We start from the raw sequence: 11,204 nt of genomic DNA, 5'->3' as shown, positions 1-11,204 counted from the left end.
TGACGGACAGACAGACAGACAGACAGACAGACGGGACGGGGACAGACAAACAATCAGAACGAGGGGACCCAATCACATTGCCTCCGACATCCTAAAACTCCCCCCCCCCCCTCCCCAAGAAAAAAAAATATCCACCCGGGGACACTTCTTCCCCGAGACGCAAGAAGGGTTTCCAAAGAAGTAGACAAAGAGATAGAAAAAAAAATAAAGAATGAAAGGGGAAAAAAAAAAGAGAGAGAAAAAAACGGTTTTTGGGGGGAGAAGGAGAAGAGGAGAAGGGGGGAAAGAGAGAGAGATGAGAGTGAGAGAGAGAGATTAGATGAGGAGAGATGAGAGGAGAGAGAGAGAGAGAGGAGGAGGGGGGAAAAGAGGGAGAGGAAAGAAGGTGTAAAGAAAACGAAAAAACAGGACACAAAGGCTCTTTTTAAACGAGGAGCTGGAGTGTGTAAATGTTTTCCCTCGCGTGGTACAGCCAGCGCCCCTTCAGCGCCCCGGCTCGTCTCCTCACGCCCCGCCTTTCTCCTGCGTCACACCTCGCCTCCTTCCGTCTCGTCTCCCGGCCGCCTCCTTCGCTGCGCGGTTTCTTTTATTTTCCTCGTTTTTTGTTTTATTCTCTTTTCTTTCTTTCCTACTGTCTGTCTCGATCTGTCTGTCCGTCTGTCTCGGTCGGTCGGTCTGTTTGTTTATCTGTCTGTCTGTCATTTTGTCTGTCTGTCATTTTCTCTGTCTGTCATTTTGTCTGTTTATCCGTCTGTCTTTTTCACTGTCTGTCTATCAGCTTGTCTGTCTGAGTGTGAGTGTGTGTGTGTGTGTGTGTGTGTGTGTGTGTGTGTGTGTGTGTGTGTGTGTGTGTGTGTGTGTGTGTGTGTGTGTGTGTCTGTCTCTCTTTTTCTTCGTTTTATCTTCTCTTCTCTAGCGTGATCTTTAACGCTTGGTGATCTGCAACCTTATGTTCTCTGTCGCTCTTTTTCAATTTTCTTTTTATCATGCACTCACTTTTATCTCTTGTTTTTACTATTCCCTCATCTTTCTTCATCTCCTGTTCCCCCGCTGTTTAATCTACGCTCTTTTCCTCTTCATCCCTTTCTTTCTCTCTTTCTCTATTTCTCTCTCCTCTCCCACCTCCACTTGCCCTTTTCTTTCTCTGTTCCTTTTCCTCAGCTCTTTTTCGCCTCGCGTCCTTTCTTTCCCTTTCTCCCAAGTATTCACCTTTCCTCTCTTCCTCCTCCTATCTTTATTCTCCCTCCCTCTCACCACTTTCTCTTCCTCCTCTCTTTATTCTCCCTCCCTCTCACCTCTATCTCTTCCTCCTCTCTTTATTCTCCCTCCCTCTACCTCTATCTCTTCCTCCTCTCTTTATTCTCCCTCCCTCTACCTCTATCTCTTCCTCCTCTCTTTACTCTCCCTCCCTCTCACCTGTTTCTCTCCCTCTTTCCCCATCTCTCAACTCCATCCTCTTTCCTCCTCACCTCTTTCGCTTGCTGTCCTTCCCCCAATTCTACCCTCTTTCCCCTTCTCTCCCTCCTTCTTCCTCCACCTACCCCCCTACCCTCTGTCTCTCCTTCCCCACCTTTCTCCTCTACCCTCTTTCCCCTCCCCTCCCTTCCCTCCTTCGCTCCTTCCCCCTCCTCCCTCCCTTCCCCTCAATCCTCCCTGCTTCCTTCCCTCTCCCACTCCCTCAAGGAAGAAGAGGTTTCCGAGATCTCTTCCCTCCCCCTTTACCCCCCCCCCCCTCCCCCCTCCCCCCCACCCCCCCGACGTCTAGAAGGAGGAACCCCAACGCCTCCACGACTTTCATATTCTCGTGGGAAATTTTGGAAACCTCGACTCCAGGTATGCTCGAGGTGTCACGATCTCCGGTTAATGTGTGTCATAACTTTGTCTTATCGTAACGTGTGCTCTCCATTTTTTTTTTTTTTTTTTGTGGGGGGGGGGGGTATTTTCTTATCTATGGTGTATCCTCTTCTCTGTCTCTGTCTCTCTTTCTCCCCTTCTCTTTCTTTGTCTGTCCCTGTCTCCTTTTGCCTCTTTCTCTCTCCCTCCCCGTTCCTTTCCCTCTTCCTATCCCTCTCTCCCTCCCTCTCTCTCTCTCTCTCTCTCTCTCTCTCTCTCTCTCTCTCTCTCTCTCTCTCTCTCTCTCTCTCTCTCTCTCTCTCTCTCTCTTTTTCTCTCCTCCTCCCTCTGTTTTTTTTATCTATGTAGTCTCCCCTTTTCCCTTATCTCTACTTCTTTAATAATGTGTCTATCTGCTTTTCTTGCGTTTTTATTTCTTGCACGATTTACCATTATTTTGGTATGAGCTTTATTTTCATCAGACTCAAATCATCATACCAATACATTCAGTTCCATTCCTTTCCTTATAGTTTACCCTTTTAATTTCGCAATTTCACAACTGCATCCATCGCCAGTAAGTTCAACCCATTTATCGAATCTCAATTTCAACAGTTCACAATCATAAATTGCACGTCGAAAAAACTACACCATCTACTAACAACAGATAATACAGATTGTGTTACATCCCTGTCACGAAGCATCGCCAGCTGTCACACCCAATCGTGAAGACAAGATGGTACACTCATTACGTAATATATAGGCAGACACACGCACACGCACACACGCACGCACACACACACGCACACACAACATCACACTGACAAGTAAGCCGATAAACAATAATAATCACAAGCTCATTACAACATCCAAAATTCACAAGCAACTTTCAAAAATAATAAAAAAAAAAAAATGAAAAACACGAACACGAGCCACAAATCAAACAGAGAACTAAATGTTCAAAAATCAAATAAAACTGAAGATGACACCACAAAAAAAAAAAAAAAAAAAAAAAAAAAAAAAAAAATCTAAGCCTCGGATAAATCACTCCCGTTAACATATTTTCCCGTTAACAGAGGAAGAAAATTAACGACTCGTGACGATGACGTCCACCCGAGCCCTTAACGACCCACAATGAGATTATAAAAGAGGCGCTCGCGCAATCAGCTGATGTGGAGTAAAAGGTGGATGAGACGGTGGAAGAAGGGGAATAGAGGAAGTGGAGTGAGAAATAAGAGAAACAGAGGAATAAGAGGGGGAGGAGGAAGGGTGGAGTGACGAAGAGGGGGAAATAGTGGGGGTGGAGTAGGAAATGTGGGGAGGTGGAGTAAGGGTGGATGATACGGTGGAAGAAGGGACAGAGAGGAGGTGGAGTAAGTGGACTGACGAAGAAGGAAATGGAGTGAAAAATAAAAGGGGTGGAGGAGGTAGAGTGAGGAATAAGAAAAGGAGAAAATGGAAGGAGGAAAGGTAGAAAGGAGTTGTACGAATAAGGGCAGAATAAAAGGAAGGAGTAAAGGGAGAGAACGGAAAGAGGAAATGAGGGAGAGAAAGAGAGAATGAAAGAGAGAGAGAGAGAGAGAGAGAGAGAGAATGAGAGAGCGAGAGAATGAGAGAGGGAGAGTAAGAAAGAGAACAATCAAGAGAATGGAAATACCAGAAGAAAAAAAAACGTGATAAAAAAACGAAGCTTAGCCCCTTAACCTAAAAAGAATCTGCGAGTAATATTCCATTCCGCCCATGAATTGAACAGCCGTCAGATAAATCGGATGGTTTGCGAAATCAATCAACCCTTTGGCACGAGTGATAGAGAGAGAGAGAGAGAGAGAGAGAGAGAGAGAGAGAGAGAGAGAATGAGAGAGAGACACAAGTCAAGCAAAACCAAACCATTAAAAATCAAGCCAAACCAACCCAAACCAAGCCAAACCAATTCAAACCAAGTCAACCCAAGCCAAACCAATCCAAACCAAGTCAACCCAAGCCAAACCAACCCCCGCCCAGCCAAGCCAAGCGCAGAGCCCAGCAAGGGAATCCGTCCACACGAGGGCAGCCGCAGAACCCAGCCCTTACAGTCAAGCGCATTAGTAGTTTCAGGTCTGGTAGTTTTAGGTCTGGTAGTTTTAGGTCTCCCTTGCTGTCTCTCTCCTGGTCTTTTCCTTTCGGTTTTCTCCTCTCTGTATCTTTCGTGTTTTCTGTTTTTTTTTTTTATTATTATTTTTTTGTTTTGCCGTGTCCTTCTTCGTCTCTCTTTGTTTCTGTAATTGTGTCTCTCTGCCGGTTTGTTTGTTTCTCTATCTCTTTCTTTTTCTTCTCTCTCTCTCTCTCTCTCTCTCTCTCTCTCTCTGTCTCTCTCTCTCTCTCTCTCTCTCTCTCTCTCTCTCTCTCTAGTTTTCCGTCATCCTCTTCTATGTTCCTTCATTCCCTCCTCTCTTCCCCTCATTCCCTTTCTTCTCATTTCCATCTCTCTTCCTACATCTCCTCCCTCTCATCATCCCTTCATGTTTCCCTCCTTTCCCACTCTTCCCTTCCCCTCTTCCTTATACTACCCTACTCCTACCCCCTCCCCCCCCCTTCGTGTTTCTCTTCCTCCCCTTCCCCTCCCACTTCCTCCTTTCCTCCTCCCTCCACTCTTCTCCCCATCCCTCTCCCTACCCTTTCCCCTCCCCTACCGCCTCTCGCTTCTCCCCCTTCTCCTTCGCTCCCCTTTCCCCCTCCCCTTCTCTTCCCCCTTCTCCTCCCCTCCAATCCCCCCCCCCCAATCTTCCTCCTCCTCCTCCCCCCCTTCCCCCTACCCCCTCCTCCGCCATACGGCACACACAGACTTCGGTTCCAACCCCCTTGTTTACGACAGCCGCGGTTGGGCTTAATTAGCGCTCATCCAATCTCTCTATAACTTTCTTGCAAATCGGGGACTGTTCGCGATTCGACGTGACGGCCCGCAAATCGCGCTGGAAATCGCGGTCTTGGTCGAGATCCGTCGCTTTTCCGTGGTGCTGACGTGCGTGCGTGCGTGCGTGCGTGCGTGCGTGCGCGTGTGTGTGCGTGTGTGCGGGGAGGTGAGTGTTAATTGCCTCCTTCGGCGGTTGATGAGTGCGGCGCCGGCGGAGCGAGGGAATGTGGAGCGCAAGCGGCTTGCATATGTGCGTGTATACATACATATACATTATATATACATATATATTATATATATATATATATACATGTGCATATAACACACACACACACACACACACACATATATATACATATATATATATATATTGAAATGTATGTTATTAAGGAACCACGCTTCTGACGACCTTGTTATGAACCCCTGATTTCCTGTCGCCGCGCCCGTTCTAGATCACAGGCGATAAAATATATACATTTTGTTCTCATTTTTCAAAGAGAAATCAAATTTGGGCGATACAGTAAAGTCACCGTGCGTGTAAAAAGACCTTGTGAACTTTGCGCTCACGTACATACGCCACACACACACACACACACACACACACACACACACACACACACACACACACACACATACACACACACACACGTGTTTATACATACACATACATACATATATACACATATACACACATACAAGCATAAATATACAACCAAGTAGAGAAACAATGTAAAAAGTTAAAAGAAACAATAGTAATAATATAAAAAAAAAAATCATACCAGGAATTTTTGGAATAAAAAAAAAAAAAATGTTAACTCATAAAAGTCAAACAGAAAACAGAATGGAACTCAAACAAAACAGCAAATCAGACGAACACAAAAACAACAAACGAAGAGACGAAATGAAGCATCACCTGGGCCCCCCCCCCCCCGCCCCGCCCCCCGCAGCGGGAAGCACGTGAATCGGCGCCAGGCGGCCGCGCGACACTTAATCCAGCGGTCGTGACGCGCGCGCCCGCCCGCCCGCACCGGACAAACGTGTCTCGGTCGCGGTCACTGGGTGCGCTTCGCATGTCACTGTCACGTGGCATGACCTCGTCTTGCGCCTCGCCGTGTCATGCGTCAAGTCGAGTCGCCGCGGCACTCTGGCACGTACTGTGGTGCCAGCTTGGAATAATCTTTTTCCTATATTCTTGTGTTATTTGCATTTATCTAATTCCTCTGTTTTATTTTATTTTTCTTGTGTTATATATATGCTTCGTCTAATTTCCTTGTCTTCGTATGTGGTTTTCTTCAATTTTTTTCACTTGTTGTGTAATTTCTAACGTATTTTTGTTTTTTTAATCTGCCCTTATTTTACTTCTTATTTTTCTTGTATTGTATACATTCTTCGTCTAATTCCCCCACGTTCTTGTGTATTTTTTTCTATTCTCTCCATTTCTCTAAAGTATTTTCCTTTGATTTCTTATCCTGACAATATTCTAATTTGCAAAGGTAAAAAAAAAAAAAAAAAAAACAACAACACCGGAGCTTAACACAATGGTACCTTCAGGTAAGCTGATCTCTCCAGGTATGTTCTAAAAGTCTGTGAAAGTGATACATCGCCGTACATATGTATCACGAAAACTTAACCAGTTCGACCTCATTCACCCCTCTCCCCCCCTCTCCTCCTCCTCCCCCCATATTTAATTCCCCTAACCCCCTTTTCCTCCACCTGTCTTCTCCCCCTCCTCTCCTCCCTCCTTCCCCTCCTCCATACTTAATTCCCTCCACCTGTCTGTCTTCTCCCCCTCCTCTCCTCCCCCCTCCTCCTTCTCCCCATCCTTAGTTCCCCTCCCTAACCCCCTTCTTTTCCTCCACCTGTCTGTCTCCTCCCCCTCCTCCCCTCCCTCCTTCCCTCCTCCCTCCTCCTTCCACCTCGCTCTCATAGGTGCCTGACCCTTGACCTCACTGGGTCCTGAGACTGTTATTGCCGTGTTAAGGGGAGGGAGGGAGGGAGGGGGGGGGGGGAAAGAAAGAGCGGGGGTAGGTAGGAGGGGGAGGGAGGGAGGGGGGGGTGGGAAAGAAAGAGCGGGGGTAGGTGGGAGGGGGAGGGGGCGAGGAGTCAGAACGCCTCAGGGGTGAGATCCTGATTGTGGGAGGGAGGGAGGGAAGGAGGAGGTCATATAGAGTTGAGAATGGAGAGAAAGAGAGGGGGGAGAGGGGGGGTATGTTTCCGGTTCGCCTAGTACAGTAAGGACCCTTCCAGATTTTTTTTTAAGGGGGGGAGGGGGAGGGAGAGAAAGAGAGTACAGGGGGAGGGGGAGGGGGGGTGTCACCATTAACCTATCGCTTTGGAGGCCAATTAAACCGAGGTGACGTCTGCCTTCGGTGCCTCCTTCAGCAGTGACAGCTTCCTTTGTCGGCGGCGAAAGAGAGGTTCTTATCCGTGGCGTTAGACTCGAGAAGTTATTTTTGGTCTAGGAGCAAAAGCAAACACACGAGCGGTTCAAAAAACAGACAAAGAAACACACAAATTAACGACATTCAACTACAAAAGAAAAAAAAAAAAAAATCGGGTCTCGAAACAAGTAGCAAGCAGGAAAAAAAAGTTTCCAAACAAACAAACAAACAAAAAATCAACCTAACAGACAAACCGAAAAAAAACTCGTTCCCATAACACCCAAACAAACAAACAAACAAAAAAACGAGTCGCATGCCGTACCTTCCTATCTTGTTTTGATTCTGTCCGATTGTTTTGAAATTCCCGCCGTCTTGGAACTGGGTTCATGCGCTCATAACTTGCATTGTTTCACGAAAATTAACTGGCATTAAGAGTGTCAATTCATTGCAATTATTATGCAATTCTGCCACCTTCCTCTTTCCTTAAGAGTGAATAAGTATCATAAAATTACAAAGAAAATACAACGAAACACAAGCACAACAAAAATAAATAACACGAATCTAAAACAAACAAAAACCACAACACGAACCAACAACAAACGGAAACAACAACACGAATCAAACCAAAACCACAACACGAATCGACAACAACCGAAAACCACAACATCACAACACGACTAAAAACCCACCGTTATGACAAAAAAAAGAGGAAAATACATGACAAGTTCAGTGTAACGTGTCAGTCAAGATGTCAGCGCCATGTCTTCTGGTCCGTGACGTCGCTTCATTAAAAGCCCGGACTCGGCAGATATGCAAGTAATACAGAGAGGAAAGAAGAGGAAGAAGAAGAAAAGAGAAGGAGAAGCCAAGAGAGACTGAAGAAGAAGAAGGAGAAAAGGAAAAGAGGGAGAGAGGGAAGAGGAAGAAGAAGATGATGGTGATGAATGAAAAGATGATGATGATGATGATGATGAAGAAAAAGAAGAAGAAAAAGAAGAAGAAGAAGAAGAAGACAAGAAGAAGGAGAAGACAAGAACAAAAAAAAACAGAGCAAGAACAAAAAAAAAAGAAAAAAAAAAAGGAAAAAGAGCAAGAAAAATAGAAAGAACTGTCACGTTGGCTCCGTTGCCCGAACAGCGGTGACGGGCAGGTCGGGTCTGTAACGGTCACGTGACACGACGTAACAGGGCGAGTTAAGGGAGCTTTGTGACTTATTATGTGACTGATCAGTCTCCGTGTGACTTAGCTGTCTGTCTCGCTCTTCGCCTGCGCGCTCCCGGTCGTGTCCTCCTCTCTCCTGCGCGTCTTTCTCCGTTTGTTTCACGTGGTCTCTTTTCATACTCGATTTTGTTCGGTCTGTGGGCTCTGTTTATTCTTATCTTTTTAATCTTTTGTCTCTTTTCCTCTCTTCTTTCTTTCCCTCGGTCTCTCTCTTTCTGTCTTTCTGTCTCTCTCTCTCTCTCTCTTCCCTCCCCCTTCCCCTTTCCCTTCATCCCCCTCCACCCCACCTCCTAACCACATCCCCTTCCACGAACAACAAGATAAACAAACACACAAACAAATGCACAAATAAACAACCACAACCACACAAATAAACAAACACAACCACACAAGTAAACAAACAAACAAACTCAACCAAATAAACAAACACAAACAGACAGAGAGACAGACAAACACGACCAAACCGAGCCACTAAACAACAGACAGCTCAGAACCCAACAGAACCTGCGAGGAAAAGCAGAAAAGCAGTCAGCTGAGGGAGCGAGAACCCCCCCCGCCCCCCCCCCCCATGACAAGGCAGGTCGCAGGCAGTCATTTCTGTACAGTTGGGGGCCGTTCATGGGAAGAGGGGGAGGAGGGGGTATGGGAGGAGGAGGAAGAGGAGGAGGAAGAAAAAGGGAAGGAGGAGGAGGAGGAGGAAGAAAAGGTGGAGTTGGAGGAGGAGGAGGAAAAGGGAAGGAGGAGGACAAGGAAGAAAAAAAGGAGGAAAAGGAGGAGGAAGAGGAAACGGGGAAGACGAAGAGGTGGAGGAGACGAAGGAGATGGAGGAGGAGGAGAAGAAAAATAAGCAGAAGAAGGAAGAGGAGGAAGAGTAGGGATAAGGAAGAGGAGGAGACGGAGGAGAAGGAGGAGGAGGGAAGAAGGGAGCACCAGAACAAGACCGTGATTCGAAAGGTTACCTAATTGTCTGTAATGTATTCCGTGACCTAAAATTGCTTCCCATCTTTTCCCCTCTCCAGTTCTCACGTATCGCCCCCCCCCTCCCCTCCTCCCCCTACAACCCCCTTCTCTTTTCAATCCCCATTCTGTTCCCCTACTACCCCCCTCTTCTGACCCCCACCCCCCTTTCTAATACCTCAAAGCATGCTTGATCGACAGCGGGGCGCCAGTCTGTCACACATGCATATGATTTCACACCTGTATGCCTGTATAACTGTTAGTACACGTACATGTACACGTACACGTACACACACACATTGGTACACATGCATATACAAAGAGAGAGAGAGAGAGAGAAAGAGAGAGAGAGAGAGAGAGATAAGGGGGGGTAGATAGAGATAGAGAAATAGAGAGAGAGAGAGAGAGAGAGAGAGAGAGAGAGAGAGAGAGAGAGAGAGAGAGAGAGAGAGAGAGAGACGGACAGGTAAATTAGAGACAGACTCACACTACAGAGAAGGAAAGAAAGGAAAAGCAATATAAACAAGACATACAGAGAAAGAAAGAGAAACAAAAACCGATGAAAAAAAAAAAACTAAACAGAAAATAAAAGTAAAATCCACCAACCAATACCACACGACCCCCCCCCTCCCCTCCCCTCCCCCCATTTCCTTTTCACCCCCCTCCCCCCTCCCCCTCTCCCCCAAATCACACACGGCGAATTCAGAATAAGAAAAGGAGCCGATAAGTGGGACAAAGACAGTCAAAACAGGAAGACAAAAAAAAAAAACACAAGGAAACAATGACACATAAAACGTCAAACAAAACGTAAGCGTGATCATGCATTTCCGTCATGCAAAGCCATAAAATCAGACATGCAAAGGCACACGCAGACACAAGCACAAATGAAATGGGCCAAAGAATACAGACATAATGATAATAATGATAATAACAGAGATAATGAGGTGATGGTTAAAAACAATGGTAGTGTTAATGGTACTTACAATAACAATGTGATAATAAAAGTGATGATGATGATGATGACTAATAACAAACACAATAATAACAATAACAATAACATCAACAGTGATTATAAAAATGATAATGATGATAATAACAACAACAACAATAGCAATGGCAATAATAATACCTAATAACCAAGCACGATTATTTCAGCTAATAACCCGTTTAGCGACTGTGATCTGTCAACCCTAAATAAATAAATAAATAAATAAATAAACACATACAGCTTCTCTCTCTCTATCTCACACACAGACACACAGACACACAGACACACACACACACACATACACACACACACACACACACAAACACCACAATACAAACAGACAAACCAAACAACCACGTATATAAAACATGATTAAAACAAAAACGACAGAAATATACCAAAGCACTTAAAAACAAAAAACAACCCTAACTCGGCACAACACGACCCATTGCCGCTGACACCAGCTTGGCAACCGGGAAGGTGGGAGGGAGGGGGCAGGGAGGGGGTTAGCGGGGCAGGGGGGGGAAAGGGGCGTCTGCGGAACAGGTGGTTCGTGTTGGCAGGAAGAAGTTCACGGTCGTACCATAGGTGAACGAGGTGAACAGGGTGAACAGCTCTAATCGGTGTAGGTTTGCACTTGTCGCTTGTCATAACAGTGCTTTTTGAGATAGAATGATAGATAGATGGATGGATGGATAGAATGATAGATAAGATAGATATATATTGAAAGAGACAGATACACAGATGGATGGGTGGATGGATAATTGGATAAATGGATGGATGGATAGATAAACAAATGAATAGATGGATGGATGGATTGATAGACAGATAGATAGATGGATAGATACATAGATCAATGACTGGATGGGCTGACAAACAAGATAGATATATATGGATGGCTAGATCGATAGAGCGAGAGAGCGAGAGAGCGATAGAG

General features: G+C 45.7%; 1 protein-coding gene across 1 annotated transcript in view; it reads left to right on the top strand.

Annotated features, from left to right (window-relative positions):
• The first annotated feature begins 6,258 nt into the window (after window positions 1-6,258).
• The window catches only part of LOC125042331 (dual specificity tyrosine-phosphorylation-regulated kinase 4-like), a 59,475-nt gene continuing 54,529 nt past the window's right edge, over window positions 6,259-11,204 (top strand). Inside the window, exon 1 of the mRNA XM_047637867.1 lies at window positions 6,259-6,289. Coding sequence (XP_047493823.1) covers window positions 6,259-6,289 — 31 coding nt within the window. The remainder of the gene's footprint in view (window positions 6,290-11,204) is intronic.

Source organism: Penaeus chinensis, chromosome 32 (genome assembly GCF_019202785.1).
Source record: "Penaeus chinensis breed Huanghai No. 1 chromosome 32, ASM1920278v2, whole genome shotgun sequence".
Classification (NCBI taxonomy): Eukaryota; Metazoa; Arthropoda; class Malacostraca; order Decapoda; family Penaeidae; genus Penaeus; species Penaeus chinensis.
Note: the sequence above shows the minus strand (reverse complement) of the source record. Positions and strands in the feature narration are given on the sequence as shown.